Raw genomic sequence first — 19,873 nt, forward strand, 5'->3', positions numbered from 1 at the left:
TTATGGTGATAATGAGTTGCTTTTTCACAGTATGTGAAAGATAAGACTGCCAGAGACCATCTGAGTGCCTGGCCCCAGCCCTTGCAATGGCAGCCAGCAACAGATGCCCACGCTCAGCAAATTCCATGGAGCACTTGTGCCACGATCCCTTCCCACACAGTCGTGTTCGCGTTTTCTCCAGCAAACCAAAGTCTGTAGGAAGCAACCGAAAGCCACAACTAAAAGGTACTACAGGGAAGGGAGCGGTTAAAAGGACATTGGCATTTCCAATTTCTTTGTTAATTAGGGAATGGTTTAATATTTATATAGATAATTAACTTCTGGTGACAGGAAAAGGAGTTGTGCACACACCTACTCCATCTGGTCTCTGGCCTTTTTCTTATGAAGAAGACCAAGAAAAGTAGGGATCCTCTTATAGTTATTGATTTTCTAGATAGAGGTGGTTTTTTGGTTTGGTTTGGGGGTTTTTGATATCTAATAGGTAGATGTTTCCAAACTTCAGTCTGCTATTTTTTGTTTTCTGCAATGAAGGCACTGAGCATTCTGAAACTTCACTAGAAGATGAAAATTAAAATGTTGGAACAGTCAACTCATTCAATTTAACAGGGAAATTCTCATGTCATCTGTACCGGTTGTCTCTTTCCCTACAGCCTCCTGTTTCAGCAGGAAGGAGTTATAGCTGGATTTGCTGCAAGTATTTCTTCAGACTCAGAACTGACTTAATTATCTTCTACAGAAAATAAGATAAAGACAGAAAGTTGCAGATTTTAGGTCTTTTTATTTCTAAGACAAAGTCTGAAGAAATTAATGAGTTTATTGACAGCCAAAAATATAATGTTGTCAATAGAAAAATCTTTTATGTGCTGTAATTAGAGGAACTGTTCCCTTTTAAAGCAGCATTAAAAAAACCAAAAAATCTTAAAAAAAAAACTATATCAATGACACAGGCACAAAATCTGGAAGAAGGCTCTAAGAACCCTGAAAATTATTGTTAAACTTTTCATCTTAATGTTGTAGGTATACAGTTCTCTTCTAAGCATTTTAAAAAAATACATTTACAAAATCAATAGGTAAGGGTAATGCTTTTATTCACTTTGACAAGGGCCACCTACTCACAAATACACATCAGAAGACATTTGGGTTTTTCTCTCCACTGAAAAAAGTCTTAGATTCATGAAAGCAACACGAGCTCTTCAAAAGGAGCTGTAGTTTTCAGCTGCTGAAACATTAGTGTGGAACTTACTCTTCTGGGATGTGGGCTTTTCTTAATAGGAATGTATATATAATTCAGTACTGTGAAAAAAAAAAACCAGGCAAAATGGGCCAAATGTGCTACTGCAGTAACATGGGAAGAAAAGGCTATAAATTCCTTTGAAGATTTACAAGTAAACTTTTTCCTTGCCTGTCTTCTGTATGGTTGATGATGCTCTACTATTAAAATAGCAGTTTTTATATGCTGTATATTAGTATACTATTCTTCTTCGCTTTAGGCACTGAAGGAAAAAAGAAGCTTGTCACATATTTTAGGTTCGGAATTGGTTAATAACAAAACACATTTTCAATGAATTTCGCAACCGGCCCCTTTGGGCAGCTACTCTTTGCAATTTAAATGAAGGTGCAGAAACTTTCTTTTCCCCCTTAACAATACTTTCACAAGTTTCACGTACATTTATTTTGGTGGTTAGTAGTATATTACAAAAGGAGATTAAAAGCACCTATTTCATCACTCTAGGCCAGGCAAGGGAAATTGAACTCCGGGGTGCCCAAATTAAGATGCTAAAATGGGTAAATTCTACTTACCAGCATTTATCACAGAGAACACTACTGCCACTTTTCCTAAGGCAAATACCTTGTCAGCTATCACTTCAGTCTAACCTTCTATCCATATTGTGAGAAAATTCCTACTTCAATCTTTTTTTCCTACTGATGTAAGACCAAATCACTGAGGTTCTGTTTTTGAGGGTTTGGGATTTCTTTGGTTTTGCTGTTGGTTTTTTTTTTTTATTTGGTTAGTTTGGTTTGGTTTAAATTTTGCTTTTTTTCCCAAAATTTACGTTGGTGGGACAGTTAAATATCATATGGGTCCTATGGCTAAATCTGGCAGATTATATTAGTCTAACTACAATTTAAAACCCAAGTTTGTGCCATAAGCTGCAGAAGGAAATTTTCTCTGGTTTCCATGAGATGCGTTGTGGCTGAGTACCTTTTTAGCTGAATTATAGAAATACTACAGTGTGAGCTGACCCCTTATGAGACAGGAAGGAAGAGAAGCAGGAAGGGTGGGTTTTGGGGGAAAGAGGAAAAAGGTGAGGTAGGAAGGGCTCAGACGTTATAAATGCCACCTAGCCATGCTTCAAACAGGATCTGTGCCACTTTGGGCACTAAAGTATTTGCAATGAAGACAAAACTGTAATGAAAAATTGAGAACTCTAATGAAAAATTGATTCTTGGGCAGAGATTTTGACTGAAACTTTTGTCTCTGTTAGGGTTTTTTATAAAGGTATCTGTCTTACACATTCCCTGATATCCAATACAGTCTGACCTCCTGCTGTAACCTGTGCTCTCAGGTTAGTTATAGAAAAACAATAATCTTGAGATCTTTACTGCCTCTTTAAACTTGCTGTAATGGATCCATGGTTCTTAAGTAATTTGGAGAGAGTGAGAGTGTGATCACACAGGATATCTCTCCTTAGGAAATTAAGCTGACATGCAGGGAAATGTCAATGGGTGATATTTCTAATGTAACTTACATTCACTGATGGACTCCACAAAACCCAAAACTACTTACTTTCCATAGTTTTTTGCAGTTTGATCTCTGCTGGCCAGAGCACTTGAAAGTAGTGCAGTTGTAGATGCCTCATAATTTGTGGTTGCTTGACAGATTCTTTCCAGAAATGTTCACTGTCTCCCACCACTCCTTTTCACTCCTGTCTGCACCAATTCAACAGCCTCTCAAATGTAACAGAGTAATTTATTTAATTTTTGTACTTTTTGAGTTTCTCCACCCTAAAATGCACATTGCTTTACTGATCTGATTTTGAGCCAGGTCCTTCAAACAATTGCTTTTACAAGAGTGTGAAGTGTTGGCAAATTGTACTGGGGGTGACAGAAAGACCCTGAATATGGGGAAAGCAGGAGTCATTTGAAGAGATTTTTCAACCAAATTGTAACATGGAAGCCCCAGGATCCCTCGTTGGAGTGATTCTACTGTGCCACAGCAATTGATTATTCATGAAATCAGTAAAAGTGACTGTAGGTTGGTGGTTTCAGTCCTTCTGTGAGAAATGGGACATCCCTGTTCTTTTCCCAGCCTTAAGGAACAGTCATTTATGAATAATACATATGCTTAATATCTCTTCATTTTATGAATGCTATTTAAGCTTCACAGCAAATTAGGACCTTTATTTCCAATTTGCCTTTTAGTGGAAATGGTCAAAACAAATTATTGTTTTGGATACCTCAAACCTAGGTCATCTCAGAGTGACTTTTTTTTTGAAGATTCAGATGTGAGATAAAAATACATGTTGATAAAGTTCTGCGGTAGAGGGGACTACTTGAGCACATATTCCCAAAAATATGCCATTTCAGCATTCACAAATGTGCTTGTTCTGCCTCGGCTCAGGAAAGGGTTATCTGACCCTTTCCTGCAGCCTGCTCAGTCAAGTCAACTATGCATAAATAAGAAGGAAACTTATGCATGAAGAAACTGAAATTAGATGAATAATTAACATATACTTTATGCAAAAGCATGAAAAACTGTTCCAAAATGTCTCTGCTTAACTAAAGTGTGAATTCATATTAAAATATTCTACATTGAAACTTTATCAGCAGGTCATAAAAGCACATATCTACTTATTTAATGGGTCTAAGATTTGACTGATGTGTTTCATTTCCTGGTGAATGATACATTCTTTTTTAAATCTTAGTCATTTTAAGAGTGTTATTTAATTTAAATGTGTGTTATTTCCTCTAAGTGTATTCACTGTTTGTGAACAAACAGTAATGGCCAAATCCCAGAAGCTGAAAATGGGTACGTCTTCACAGCATCAGCAATCAGTACTTTGAAGAGGCTTCCTAAATTTAGAACAAAAGCAAATAAAAGAGAATTAAGAGCTTCTGTGTCATTATCTTTCTATAAGTTTTTCTTAGTCTCATCAAAAGATGAAATAAACAGAAGAAGAACTGATCTTTGAAGAAGATCTAGTCTGATTGCAAAATTGTAATTTCACTGTTTCAGGCCATGACTACTGTAGCTGTCTGTGGTCATGCAGGAAAAAACAGTATATACGTGAAACAGTAACAGTGTAATCTAATTTTTATATTTTTTTTTGATGGAAACAACTGGGTTATAAGTATGTATAATGCTGTATAGATACCTAAAATACAAAAAGGCATCGTTTCCAAATCCTTGTATTTCTATTTTTCAAATACTACTCAGGCACATTTTGATATAGAAATTATTTATATGGTGATAGATATCCCCAGATCTATAATTCACTCATGGGGCTTAGGTCACTTCATGAAAGGCAAAAGTACAGTGCATTACTCTGTATGCATAATGCAGAGCATATTTATATTTAATGCTAACATTATTTTTCAATGAGGAGACTATTCATGAGGTATGCTTCCTGTTCAGAATATTGTTTATGTTGTACAGATTTTCATTTTGAGACAAAAAAATGCTTGTTTCCCAAGAAAACGTTGGCCACTTTTAACAATCTTCATTTCCTTCTCCTCCATCTTTCCCTTCCTCTCCTTCCTTTCCTTTTTTCTTTTCAATAAATAAATTGTTCATTGGTAATATGTATTATTATAATATATATAATATTGTACATTGGTAATAGGTCATGTATAAGTTTTTTCCTGGACAAACTTCTCTAGGAATGCTAACCAGTATAATTTGGCCTTGATAGCAAGATTGAGATTATAGCAAAATATATAATACTACTTTTGCAGTCCAACGAATACCTACATTAATTTTAATGTTAAAAATTTCAACGTATAGCAGCATTATAACCTCATTAATCTATGCTATTAGGTGGAAATCTTATGTTTATACTGGCTTTAGGTCACTTCATGTAGTCACATCAAGTGTGTCAGAGGAGGAGTGAGTCACTATATATGATGACTCACTATACATAGGATGAAAAAACAGAAAAGAACTCATCTCAATGTATTGTGAGGATTTTTATCTATAATGTTTATTAAAGCTCACAGACGACATACACTGTAAATCTGGGTATTGAGGTAAGGCTGTGCACTTCAATCAGCTTTTCAAAAAATGCCTCTGAAGTTCTGTGCTAACCCTTGTCTGAATTATCATCTACATCAGGAAGTTTATTATCCCTTAAAATATCTCCTTTCGTTTTTTAATGTTACTGCCAGTATACCAGCAGGAGTAGTTAGTTTTTAGTGGGAAAACATGTTCTGGCTGCTCCTGACTCAGCGCTGTAGAAGAGCATCTCCTGCAGGTCGCACACAGGACCTGCTCCTCAGAGCCCACGTGAGCGCTGCCTTCGTGCTCCAGGGAGGAGGTTTCCGTCAGCATTGCCACAGGCACCACAAAAGGAGGAATTTTCTAGATGGCTCAAGCAGGCTGACATTCCTGCAGCAAACTGTCACCTCTCATCTTGTCAAGTGAGCAGTCACCTCCTCCTTGCTCCTCTCAGAAAACAAACCCCCTGCAAGCACAAGAAAGGATGGCTGCATGCTCCAAGCTCTTGCTGTGGCATTCTTGCTTCCCCCTGCGAGTCTGCTGGTGCACAGAACTTGGGGTTCAGTTTAAATCATCAAAACAGAGCCTAAGTGCCCTGGCTCAGCACAGTGCCACCAACAGCAGCACCGTGCTGGGAGCTCTGTGGAGATGGAGGAGGAAGCAGCCACAGCTGACTTTATAAGGTGTTTGTAGCTTTTTTTGAGGCCCTAAACATACTACTTGCCATCATGTCCACATGATGTGATCAGCTTCCCCAAAGTCCTCTTGGCAGCCAGAAGAGAATGATGTGGGAGCTCTGAAAGCCAGCAACAAGTGACAGTCATGTCTGATGAGCCCAGTGACCGCGAAGAGCAGAACTGAATCTGTAACAGTGGCCATAACACTCTGTGCTCCAGCAAACCTGAAAGTGTGGTTTCAGAATGCCTCACAGATTACAAAAGGAGGGGAAAATAGGATTCTTTTATTTATATAACATTATATTTATATACATTTTGTAGATCATAGAATGGCTTGAGTTGGAAGGGACCTTAAAGATCATCTAGTTCCATGGGCAGGGACACCTTCCTCTAGACCAGGTTGCATAGCCCCATCTATCCTGGCTTTGAACATTTTCAGGGATGGGGCATCCACAACTTCTCTGGGCAACCTCTTCCAGTGCCTCACCACCCTCACAGTAAAGAATTTTTTCCTAATATCTAATTTAAAATTATTATCTATCAGTTTAAAGAGAGATAATAATTGTCATATCATTACATCCCCTTGTAAATAGTCCCTCTCCATCTTTCTCATAGGCTCCCTTCAGGTAATGAAAGGCCCCAATTATGTCGCCCTGAAGCCTTCTCTTCTCCAGGCTGAATAATACTAATTCTCTCAGCCTTTCCTCATAGGAGAGGTGCTCCATGCCTCTATTAACGTTGGTGGCCCTCCTCTGGACTCGCTCCAACAGCTCCATGTCCCTCCTGTGCTGGGGACCCCAGAACTGGAGGCAGCACTGCAGGTGGGATCTTCCCAGAGCGGAGCAGAGGGGCACAATCCCCTTCCTCACCTGCTGCCCACACTGTGGCATCAGCCCAGGATGCAATTGGCTTTCTGGGCTGCCTGCAAACATGGCTGGGTCATGTCCAGTCTCTCATCCCCCCAAGTCCTTCTCAGAAGGGCTGCTCTTGATCTGTTCATCTTCCAGCCTGTGTTGATAGCGGGGGTTGCCCCTACCTGGGTGCCAGACTTCTCACTTGGCATTTTTAAACCTCATGAGATTCCCACACCAGATGTACCCATACATTCTGCTGCTGCACAGTGATCATGGTCAGCAGACTGATTATGGTGTTATGGAATCACACTGCCCCAGCAGTATCACAGGCCCTTCTAATCATCTTCACAGACTCACCCTCTTTTCTGTGTAAATATATTTTCTGCCTTTCCCTTTTACAAAGCAAAGAAGTTGTTTGCAAACTATTTGTGGGCTATAAACAGCTCATACAAGGGAAATGCCCTTGAAGCAGTGAGAGTGGCCTGATTGCAGCATACAGTACATGCTAATAGCATCTTCAGACAATTGCTATTACTTCATAGCAGAGGTGTTTTCATTCTAATAGAAATCTTACCGTGATCCTTAGATTGAATTTTTACCTTCTTCTGCATATATGTGGTGTGTCAACAGTCACAGACTGCTGGTTCATTGTTGAAAAGCTCCAAAGAATTAATCACCACTAAATAGTGCCATTTCCCATGATTGCTTCTTTGCAACTTTTGTGAAGCATCAGGCAGTGTAACAGGCTCATGACCAGCACAGAAAGCTTGAATCTGACAGTATTCCTAGAGCTCTGAACAGAGTTAGTAAAATGAGCCTGCTAATACATGGTTATATCTATTGCAGGCTTACTCACATTGGGTGTTAATCGAGCAGTCATAGTAAGTTCACAAACTGACACTTGAGACTGAATGATGATCCTTCAGGTTGCCTGATACCTTTATCTGACCAAATTCATGCAGACTCAGCCATGTGCAGAGGAACTTGGCACGGTTGCACTTTATCTACCTTTTTATTTCTGGTGCAATAGGATAGGAATGAAGAGAAAAGAATATATAAGGGTTCCCCACTGAGAATCAATTCTATAAATTATGTATTATGCAGACATTATTCTGCTGATGCTATCCAATTCGCAGTTCCTTGTTTTTTCTTCTATAAATAGCTATGGCCAGGTTTTCAGCTGTAAAATGATGAGGACAAAACTAGAAACCTTTCCCATTTAATAACCCCTGCCGAAAGAAGAATAAGGTAATATTTTTTGTAACAGTGATGTCCTCAGGGTTTTAACAATCTGGGAATACAAGCAGCACTGTGTTGTTGATAAGTTACTGGGGGTAAAAGTGGGAATAACCATGCTGAATATTAAAGAAGGAAATGCCCTATTTTCAGGATGATCAGTACAAAGCTTGGTATTCTGAATTTTCCCGTCATATTTTGTCTGTGTAGGACCACTCTTGCTTTTTGTTTCTCCCTCTAGATCCAAATGCTCTGGCTGGACAGACCGGACCTGACCACGCTCTTATAGGAGGAATAGTGGCTGTAGTTGTCTTTGTAACACTATGTTCTATAATTCTCCTTGGTCGATACCTGGCAAGACATAAAGGTAGGACAGATTTAGTGGAAGTTCCGTCATTTTTGGAAGCAAGGCATGAATTCACCTGGCAGTGCCATTCCCTTTTGCCTTCCCCCATCTGCTAAATGGTTTGAATAAAAGAGCTTAGTTCCCACTCCAGTTGCAAGTGAAGCCCCTGTGAATTTTGACCAGTTTTCCAGTGGACTGGCTAAGGCAAAGGATGCATCATCTTATAAGTCAGTTATTTAGAGAGACTAAGAGGTAAGATTGCCCCTTGGTTTTGGCCCTTAACCTGGACACTTGATTACATGATCTCAGAGTTTTATATATCAGTTCTTAAAATATATATATATATATGACAAGTGAACAAGACTTTTCATTTTTGTATATTATGCTGATATTTTAAGTGTGTGTTCAAAAGATAATATTAGAAACCGGTGCTGAATTTTCGAATCAGTTTACCAAGGATCCCTCTGGAATAAGGGGTTAATTCCTGGGGCAAGCTTTACTTTATTCAGTGATTTCACCTTAATAATTCTGCTCTTTTCATTTTCAGTCCCCTCTGCCCTTAGAGATAACAGGGATGGGGTGACACTGATTTCTGACTTCTCTGTGATTTGATTTTGACCTAGTTAATTCCAAAATCATTTCTTGAGGTTTAACCTCTGCATGTCTTGTAGACCTGTTGTTAAAAATAAGTTGATTCCATGCCACTCCCCTCAAAAGAATTTTAAAAAGGAATGAAGAGAGGATGAGTGTTGGTATTAATACATTAAGCCTCATGTTAGATAATCATATGCCTAGCAAACATAAGCTCATAAAAACATCTTTTTAATTTGATTGGACTCTGTGAGGGAAAACCAAGATTTTTTTTTTTTAATGAGACAATGAAAGTGTGTCTCTTTTGTTTTACTTTTCTGAATGAACACTTTTACTTCTTATGCCAACATAAATAATGCTTTTCACAAGGGGAAATTTGATAATTGTACACAATTCTTTTTATTCATATCCAGAGCATAAAAATAGCTGTGATAGTATAATGTGAGCTAGTTCAGTTAATAAAACTGCCTCAATTTTGTAATTCTTGGAAACTACTATGATACAATTCTGTAAAATTAAAGAATAGATATGATCAAGAAAGAACAGAAATACAAATAATCAGTGGTCATTAAAAAAAATAAAAAACACAATACGTTTATGAATATCTGTGTCTTCAAAGTTAGTTTGGTTTTGATGGGTAATTACTCCATGAAACAACCAAAGCTTTATCACTTGTTCTGGAACTGCAAAATATGTTGCATATTACTGCAGTTAGAGAAAGTGGGTTTTTATTAAAATATTTCCTTAATTTATTGTGGATATAATTTCCTTACTATTGTGAATAAAATAGAGTTTGTGTATGTGCCTTAGCAGTATAAAAAGTGTAAATATTTCTTAGGCAGATGAGAAAGCTGAGCATACCTTTATGATGCATACTAAAACCGTGTAAAAATATTTGTCCATTCATGAAATAATCAGAGCATTGTTAGAAATGTACTTCCTATAATGCTGCATAAAGCTAAAAAAAAAAAAAACAAACTAATCTTGCTTTTTTTTTTCTTTTCTGTTGTACTGATTCCTATAGGAACATATTTAACAAATGAAGCAAAAGGAGCTGAAGATGCACCTGATGCCGACACAGCCATTATCAATGCAGAAGGCAGCCAAGTCAATGCAGAGGAGAAAAAAGAGTATTTCATTTAGATGCAGAGCTAGAATCTTGGAGTTTTACTTATCAGGCTGACTGCTGGAGAAAACTGGCTATCATTTCTCAGAATTCATTTCTGCCATCTTCTGCTATCTTTATTAACTCGCATACCTGCTATAAGTAGCCAGTTTATGCCAACAATCAGCTGTTGACATCATCATTCTATAATTACAGTATCATGCGTAAAACAGGACATTTCTTATTGCCTAAAAATCATATCCACTGCTCTCTTAACATACAGTGCTTGAATATACAGCCTTAACAATGTTAATCATCATCTTAATCCAAGTTTTCTACATTTTTAAATGTTATGCAGTTTTCTTTTTCGGTTTTCTTTTATCATGTCCCTACTAGTATGTCATAGAACAAAATTCATAACGAATACTATTAGGTAAGGTCCTAATTTACTTACAGAAAATGTTAAGTCTAAGATTAGAGGTTTACAAAGAATGTTTTATAAATGTCTATCTATAATTCAAAAAACAACTTGTTTTTGAAACATCTGCCCTTGGAAACACAATTTGAAATCTGTTTAGTATAGTTTCCTTTACGTTTGGATTTGGTGGAAAAAAAGATCAGTCCAGTGAATTTTTTGTTTTGTTTTGCTTTGTTTTGTTATGATTTAAGTGGTACCTTGATAACAATGCCATGTTTCAGTGGTGAAAACATGCTGAATAGCTATACAGATTCTGCAAAGTTAGATAATAGTGCTTTATTTGAAACAATTTATCCTACCCTTTTACTGGCTTTTGGAATCATGAAGATTAGAGAACTTTCTGAGTAATTTATGTTTTTATAATTTATTTGCTAAACATGAACTCACCTGCCTACTCAAATTTGAAGTGTTCATGGGACACAACTGCAAGGCATTTTAGTATCTGTATATAGTGCATATAATAAATTCAATTAAACATTATTTGATACATATTCAACTTTTTTTGGCAATAGCTGTCAAGTCACAAGTAAGCATTTTCTAATGTCCATTATATCCCTTTAGATATGACTCAAATCAATATTCTGAGTAGATAACATGTGTTAGTATTTTTTTTGTCTGTATGTCCTAGCACTGTTCAGCAGCAAACTTTTCTAGTTCTTGTTAATTTTTTCTTTGTTATACAATGGAAGCACAATGTTATATGGAAAGGTAGTTTTAAGCTAACAACCAGTGCACAGCCTCAGGTTTTAAATTACAACCACATTTGATTACTATCCTTAAAAAATACTATTGAGTTGCTAAAATTCTCAATTTTTAATTTGGCAGTTCCAGAGCTGCTTCTCTATGTTGGTTTGCCAAAAAAAAAAAAAAAATTAAAAAAAAAAAAAAAGGGAAAAAAAAGAAAAATAGAAGTGTTAAAACAAAAGATATATGTTTTGTGTATACAGTAAATGGACTAATTCTTTATATTAAATTCCTGTCTATGCATTTTGTGAGGTACAAACTTATGTCACCGTGAATGATAGAGAATTCCTGCCATGCTTTTAGCTCCACAGTGAAAGTCTCTGTTTGGATTATTTCTGAAATTCTTTTGTGTAATTGACAGCTGAAAAATCACATGCTCTTAAATATGACAACAAAACACTGTAAGCCCATCGGCTTATTTCCTCTTCCAATGAAATGAAAAGGTTGCCATAACAGCTCTTGGGAACGATTCTACACTGGAGAACGTGAGTTAGCCTAGTTGGAGCTTGTTTTGCTCCTACCTTTTGCACCTTTGTCGAAAGAATATTTCTCTCTGGTTGCTGTATTTGTGAAGCATAAAAGCATGATGGTCTGCTGTAAAGGACTTTCTCCTGGGATTTTATTTTTGTGTGGGGAAGGGAGAGTTTGGAGTATGACATCATGTAGTATGGTAAAATGGAAGATAAAGGTGCTGTGTCAGATTATTTATCAGAAGAATATAAACCTTTTAAGGACAATATTAGAGTATTTTAATTGTTTTTGTTGAAGCATTTATCTTGTTAATTTCTAAGAAAAAAAGGTGACGTCAATCAAAGCAGCACTTTTTTTCAAAATATACAGACATAAATAATATGATGTGGTTGAGTGTTAACATAATAAATCATATACAGTATGACATTTTAAAGAAATAAGTCTGCATTGATGTGATTGCATGCTTGTTTTTACAGTTCACTCCATACCCATCTGTGGAAAAATGCAATAATATGTTAATATAATATGGTAGTTTGAGAGAACCAGGTAGGTGCTACTAGACACATTGAAAACTAGTATAGGTTTACAAGATATTCATGTCTTTCAAAACATACACATGTGAAAGGCTGGCAAAGGAAGTTATTCAGTTTAATACCAAAAATATGGGTTCTTGTCACAGCAGTAAGTTACATTAGCTACAGTACAGTATCACTTACGACAAATTTTTATTTCAGGACCTGGGGCCCAGTTCAACCTAACTTTTAAGCATATAGTCAGCTTTGGGCATCAGAGAAGTTCCATTGGAGTATAAGGCACTATTCATATGCTTAAAAAATAAGTGCTTCCCTGGATGAGAGCCTTATTTGCTCAAGTGGAATTCCCCACCTGCGTGGCGTTTTCGACTTTTTGCATTCTTCCTAAATCCAGCTTGTTGGAATAGCAGGATTGCTACTTGAACCATTACACTGCCAAGGTCAGGTAGGACCTTCCAAAGGAGAATTGGCCTCGTGGTAACAATTTCAAACCATTTTCTCCGGTGGCATAGAAACAACATTTCAACTTGGCAAAAAAAAGATATATAAATTGTACTGATATAAGTTGTGCTGTTAAAATAGTTTGGTGTTTTTTTTCATTGGCTTTCAATTAAAACTTCTCACATGTGCTCATTTTTAACACAGCTGATCTTCCGTTATCTTGCACCTGGTGATGTCCCTTGCATCTGTGCACAGCACAGGTGTGAAAAACCCAACACAGAGCATTCTACCTGGGTAGCACTTTGCAGGCCTGTCTGGTTTTCACGGGTTGAAATTACCACACTAGGTGTAAAGAGGCATCCCTCTTTTCGGTAATCAGAATCATCATGGCTCAGCATGGTCAACTCAATCACATTAAGTAGGCCAAAAGCCAGTTGTCCATTCCCTTTGTCCAAGTTCCCATTCTGAAAAATTTCTTTTAGTATGGTGTGAGGTGCCCACAGAGTGTGTAAAACAGAGGCTCTGAATGGGAACCATTGTTACGATGTAGGTGACATCCTCTCCCACACTTTACTTGCAGAGTAGTTTTCTCAAGACCAGGTAGCTAGTTTCTGCCAGTGTACTGTTTACAGTGTCGATTGCTGATTATTTTTAAACTTTTTGATGTAGATTTTATTTTTTTTTTAAATGCTTCAAGAACATTCTCATGTTTTGAACAAGAAAGCGGTGCATCAGAAGACAAGGGGGTGCATCATCCCACTCTTTTAGTGTCATCTGACAAACCAAGAGACAGTTTAAGGAACCTGATGTTTAACTTGAGGCGCAGAGTTTAAGCTAGAACACTTCAAAAAGTTTCCACATTTACTTAAGGATGGTTCGTCTTGCACTGAGACTCCCTCTATAAAGGAATACATGAAGAAAACCAACTTTTCTAAGTAAGACATGAAAGTTAACATCTTGTGTATTTTCATTGCAGTATAATATATATATATATATAACTATTTCAATGAAAAGAAAGGACAGAATCATCTGTAATTATGTAATTCATGATTGTAACAGCACTGAAGTTACCATGTACGCACATGTACAGTAGCTATTTCAACAGTTACAGTGTAGTTACATGTAATTCCCTGTAACATAGCAGTTATAGTGTAATTTAGTGCCACTTATTGTAAAGTGTTACCAAAAGGAAAATGGAGTTCTTACCTTTACAATTCCATTCAAATTAAAGGTAAGTCTATTAAATTAGCATCGTAAATCTGATATTGCATTTCTTAATTAAGGAGGTGATTTAAAACTTCATGTTCACACTGCAGCTTCCCCCACCGCTTACCCTGACTCCTCCAAATGTCTATTCTCTACACTCCTAGGAACTGGTAATCTGTGATGAACATACCAAAAATCCCAGCTACTTCAACTTTAATTTAATAAGCTGTCTAATGGAAAAAAACAAACAACAGCAAAAATAACGAGTAATGCTTTTTATTAAGTGGCACAAAGTACACACTAAAAACTATGCAAAAATATAGGTAAATACAGTGTACTTACATGTAAGTATCTTGTACTTGCTGTGTATGGATATTGGAAAACCGTGTAATTATAATATGCATTTTGATTATTTCAGGCAGGGGGTGACCCCTGACAGTCACAAGGAAGAAGTGGAAGGTACATATACAAGCAGTGGATATCCTAATGCAATATGTGTAATTCCTCTACTTGCAATGACAACTAATTTATAAAAATGCTCATACCAGTCCTCATTCTCACTAGCTTTGCTTTCCATTTCTTGGAGGCTCATTAAATATCACTGAAACACCTTTAGGCAAAGTAAGACACTGACTCTGCTAATGGCTTGGCTGCCAGCGCTCTGTCTGGCAACACTGTTCTGTAATCTTATTTCTGGCTCAACAGCACAAGTTTCCTCTTTTTTTCTGTCCTCAAGGGAACCTAGTATGTTAAGATGCTGAAATATGCTGCCATATGCCCTGGTATTTTTAGCATGAACAACAGAGAAAGAGAGAAAGAAAGAGAGAGAGAGCTGCATTCTTCTGACCCCTATTTTGCTGAATCACCTCACCTGGAATTTCCACTACTTTCCCAGTAATCCCAGGTAATGTTAAATTGTAAGTACAAAATGCTTCCATTAAAGTACAGAGGATGCCTTTAATTATAAAGCTAACATTTCGTAAACATGAAGTTTTGTATTACAGAGCTTTTTGCTTCTTGACACTTTTCCATCATTCCCTTCCAGAAGAAATGCACTGAAAGACAGATAACATAGAGTAGCAAATGAAGAAAAGAATATTGTAAGCCTTCTTGTGGTTGCCATTGCTATAACCCTCCTTTGTGTCCTGTGTAACAGGCAAATACATGTATTTAGAAACTGCCATTAGCATCATTCCTCACTATACTGTTCCTAGAATATGACATCTACCTCTTAGTCTAAATAATAGCTATGAGATATTTGTATACATTTTAAATACTACTAGAATCTTTGGTTTAGTCTTGAAATGATATCACTGTATTAATTTTTTTTCTGTTAAAATTAGAAAAGAGTATTGCCTGGGTTCATAATTCTTGCCCTGTTCTTGTCTAATTTTGGGATAGTTTGAGCTTTTAACAGGGCATAAAGACACAGCCTCAGCTGGTATAAATCAGCTTCACTCTGTTGCCTTAAACGTGGGCCAATTTACACTGGCTGGGGATTCATCCCAAACAGCTTAAAAATAAACTGCTATAACACATCAATATTTAGTCAGCGCTAGATAATGATGTGCAATCCAATTGCAACACAGTTCTTACCAGTAAGGCGTGCAGGTACAAAGAGAAACTTTTAAAAGCACATGCAAGCTTTTGAATTAAATATGCAAAATCGATACTGTTTAGATATCCTGACTTGTCTCTTACTTATTTAAGCATAATATTGCCAGGGCATGTTTACATTAAAAACACTCAATGTGTGGGGAAGAGAGAAGGACTATTGCAAACAGTAGGAGAAAATTAAATGGATAGAGCAGCCTTTGATGTCAACAGAGCAGAGTAGAAACTCTTTTCAAGAGTAGGATTTCCTGCTTGGTTTTTCAGAGTGGGCCTTGTGCATTAATAGAAACTAGCACAGTTCCTTCTTGCTATCGAGGAATCTAACCCAGCACTCTGCACTTCTTTTAACTCAGGAGAAAATAAGGGTACAAACATGGTTTAACAGCACACTTCTGTATCACTCCACATCCTCAGGATGCTCCAAGCCTTGTGCGCTTCCAGCAGCCCTTAAGGGAATTCTTCCAGCATCTAGGAATCATCTTGTTGTCAAGCTGTGTTCGTTTTCTTCAGCAATGTTTAATGTACTCACAACCAGACAAAAGGTGTGAAGCCAATATGATGACTTTACAGTACTAGGGGCTTCCAGAGCCTTGCAGTAGATGGAAAAAAAAATAAAATTCTTTGTGGCTTCTATGTTTACTGTAGATCTGCCCTCCACATTCTGTGTCTTAAAACATTTATTCTCTGCTGGGCTAAAAGCAGCGATCTAATTGGAAAGGAGGGAGGGAAAAAATAAAAGTATCTCCTCTAAAAGCAGCAGTCTGAGCTACTATTAAAGAAAAGTTCAAGGATTTTTGTTGTGTCTGTTTTTTAAGATTTCAGGTGCAAAGCCAAGCCTGTTGGGATCAGCACTTTAGCACTTTCCCTGTGTTCAGGGTCAAGCCAGCAGTGTTTCATGTGTGAGCTCTGATCTCACATTTCAACACAAACAGACAGCCTTAGCCTGCCCTTATGCATAGTGCTGAAAATCACCAATGCTATTTTCTTCTAAACATGCTAATTTTCTCTGTCTTATTCCAAAATGAAATATTGAAGGGTTTATATAACAGGTTTAAAGGGAGGGATTTTAAAGTAATAACTTGTAAAGAAAATGGTAAGGGTGATCACCAATCCTTTGTGTTGATTATAAAGAGGACGATAATCTTTAATTGCTGGGTTGATTTCTTTATCGTTTCCTCTTTCTCTCCTTTCTATGCATATTGATTAATGTTAGTAAATATGCAGTTGCACAAGTTGTCCTTTTTCAGTGAAAGCAGATTTGCTTATACCCCTCTATAGCTTCCATAAAAATATGCAAATATAACCTACAGTCATCTGCTTCTGCCGAAACAGTGAGGCAAGAGAGTGAGCTCATGGATTACTGGATTCATATATGTCCTGCTTCCATAAAAATTGAGTACAATATGCCTATTGAGTTGAAGAGAACAAGCCTCAAGTCCTTAATGCACGTTTGAGTTGCTATTTAGCTCTTTTTCAAAAGAATTATAAAGCAATCCTTGTGCATCCTTTACTTTTAGCCTAGATATTTTATAACTACAAAAAACCTTCAGTTCAGCAGGAAGTTTCCTAGAATAAATAATAAGGCATAATTTGTGAAAAGACTATAACAACTTCATCTATTCATGGTCAGTGTAAGTGTGTTCTCCTAGGAACTCCAGTATACTCTGCTCTTACACTGGCAATTTATGGCCCTGGGAAGGATATATTTGAATGGGTCGGAAATACAACAGTTGACCTGTAAAAAAAAAAAAATCCAGGGGAATTAAACATATTGCACTGATGATAAGACACATTTACTTCATTTTATTTCCTCATTAATAACTTTGAGCAGACAAAATGCATATTGTAATGTTGGGTACATGACACTTGCATGTTGCTATGCCTATATACTTACAAAGTATTCAATGTGTACTTAGTGGCGCTTAAAAATGTCATGTACAATTCTTCTAAACATTCTTACAGGGTTCCCATTTGCACTTCATCTTTCAGAAAAGTCTTGTCAGAAAATTGTCTGATGAATATTATTGAAAAAAAAATAAAATTTCAATTTTAGTTATCTGTTGGACATTTCTGAATTGTCTATTCATTTTACATAATGCCTTGTGCTTGCCGGTTTGGCAGTGGAGTTGATTTAGACCAGTGGCTGTACACACAGACTGTTCACTGAGCATATTTTGTTGTTTCCACTAGAATCGTTGTAATCATATTCTTCTCAAAATATTGCTTCTGAGATTTTAAACAGTAATCCAAGAAAATAATCCATGAGACACTGGTATTTTACAGATAATTACGAATTTTATTATTTTGTTTGGTGTTCATATACTATTTACTGTGTATTGCTTTATAGTTTCTTCTGACTGACAAAGTAACAACTGTTGGATTCCATCCTCACTGTAGGAGAAATTCATCCTTATGAAGAGGTCAAGTGATGAAAAAGCATTTAAGCCTGTGGGACTTAAATGGTGGATTAGCCCTCTTGAAGGAGCTAGAGAATTCATGCAAGGTTTTCTACACCACTTATCGTGCTTGAGTTGCTGTTGTAAAGGGCAAGAAGGCCACTGGTCTCAAAGGGAAAGAGACAAATGTCACAGGGAAGAGGAAATTCTGAGCAGGTTCGTGTTTATGAAAAAGAAACGAGTCCCAGATACCAAGAGAGACACTGTTTGGTACCTCTGTGCTGAGGATATACCAGTGCTGTTGAGCCTCTCTGATGGCAGAGTTTTCCTGTGACCTAAATGAAGCATGCATTTGACAAATGTAGGTTGCTGTTGGATTCAGTGCATTTGTTCTTATCTTTATTGCTTCTTTTCACTAAACCAAAATATGTCCTCTGAAGCAATTTTTTAATGTGCAATAGCAATCCTTTTAAATATAGCAACAATGCAGATTTCCACATGATCCTCAAAGTCACGTGCCCATGATTTAGGGCAAATTATGCTGGAAATCTACAGTGTACCCAAGCAAAATGACAGAGTCCAGCAAATTATGCAGTCCACCTCATATTAATAGTTTTCTGCATTCTAGCTGTAATTTCAGTGCTATCCTGGTTTTCTTCATCAGCCAAAAGTTTACCCAAAGGGAACTGCACTTTGCTCTGTGACTTTCCCTAGTCAAAAGTAGATTCTTACTCTAACCTGATATATCCCTCACATGATTCCCATTAAAAAAAAAGTCCCAAATCTTTAAATGCTACTAACAGATTTTTTTGATCAACAGCCAACAAAATACCTCCCCTCATCCCTACTTCCTGTGGTATTAAATGAAAAGAGTCCCTTTTTGTGTGGGTTTTTGGTTTGATTTGGTTTGGGTTTGGTTGGTTTGGTTGGGTTTTGGTTTGAGGTGTTTGGGGTTTTTGTGGGGGGTGTTTTTTGTTTGTTTGCTTTCAATAGGAATACTGTAAGGGGAAACAAACGGGGTTTCTTTTAAACTGTAAAGGCTGTCTGAAATGTCATTGAATACTGAGAATGATTTCACTGCATACATAATCTCTGTACCAGACTGTCATGGCATTATACACGGATGTGTAAAAGAGGCAACTTGCCCCTTTTAATAGTCATCAAGCACCTATATGAAGATATACAGAGTTTTTCAAAAGTGATATTACAGAGCAACACTTGGCCAAGCCCTGTTGGTAAGCGTAAGGTAAAGGTAAGTGCAATTAGTGAAATTCAGAGATAATTAAGTGGGGATAATGAAGATGATTCCTTGCTTGACAAAGCACTGTAGTATATTGCCTTCTGGTTCTGCTCCAAGCACTTGGCAACATCCTGAGCCATGGGAGGGCACTTTTGATTGTCTCTGGGCTCCTTACTTGCCCTAGCTCTTCCTCCTGCTGAGTCTGTAGCAATAGCTTCTCTGCTGCTCAGGACTAAGAGGCTGAGGCCTTATTGATTCTTCAAGCTGCGCACAGGAAGAAAAGAAGACAGAGAGTGTTTTTAAGCAAGCCGGAAAGATTTTTTAGAAAGAGGCCTCTTCTTTATTCTGTGGCAACTTACAGGAAATTAGCACTGATGTCAGCTGGTACGGATAGCAACCATCCCTGATTGGAGTACTGAGGGGGAGCACATCCTCTGGTCTGTGCCAGCTGGATGGATGAAAAGAGGGAGCAGAGACAGGAGGCAAAGCTTTGCACATGCCAGGAACATGGGAGACAGGTTTGTCCCTCTTTGGGTGTAGGACCAAAGGGGGAGCATGTTACTCTTCTTTTTAGTCTGTATTCACTACTAGAGATTTAGCTAAAAGAGGTGCAAAAAGAAACTGATCCAACCAGCAGAATCACAAAGCTACTGAACAGCAAGAAACTGCCTCCAAAAAAACCTGATGCCGTCACCTGGAAAACAAGCAGTGCTTCCCACTTCAGGG

The 19,873-nt window shown here is 37.3% G+C and overlaps 1 protein-coding gene across 3 annotated transcripts in view; it reads left to right on the forward strand.

Annotated features, from left to right (window-relative positions):
* CADM2 (cell adhesion molecule 2) overlaps window positions 1–17,567 on the forward strand; it is a 612,665-nt gene extending 595,098 nt beyond the window's left edge. For all 3 annotated transcript variants that reach the window (XM_027660008.1, XM_027660010.1, XM_027660009.1), the window contains 2 exons: window positions 8,224–8,349; window positions 9,944–17,567. In XM_027660008.1, coding sequence (XP_027515809.1) covers window positions 8,224–8,349; window positions 9,944–10,062 — 245 coding nt within the window. In that variant the 3' untranslated portion in view covers window positions 10,063–17,567. The remainder of the gene's footprint in view (window positions 1–8,223; window positions 8,350–9,943) is intronic.
* The last annotated feature ends 2,306 nt before the right edge of the window (window positions 17,568–19,873 follow it).

This window comes from Corapipo altera, unplaced genomic scaffold (genome assembly GCF_003945725.1).
Source record: "Corapipo altera isolate COAL_440 unplaced genomic scaffold, ASM394572v1 74, whole genome shotgun sequence".
In the NCBI taxonomy this organism is placed as follows: domain Eukaryota; kingdom Metazoa; phylum Chordata; class Aves; order Passeriformes; family Pipridae; genus Corapipo; species Corapipo altera.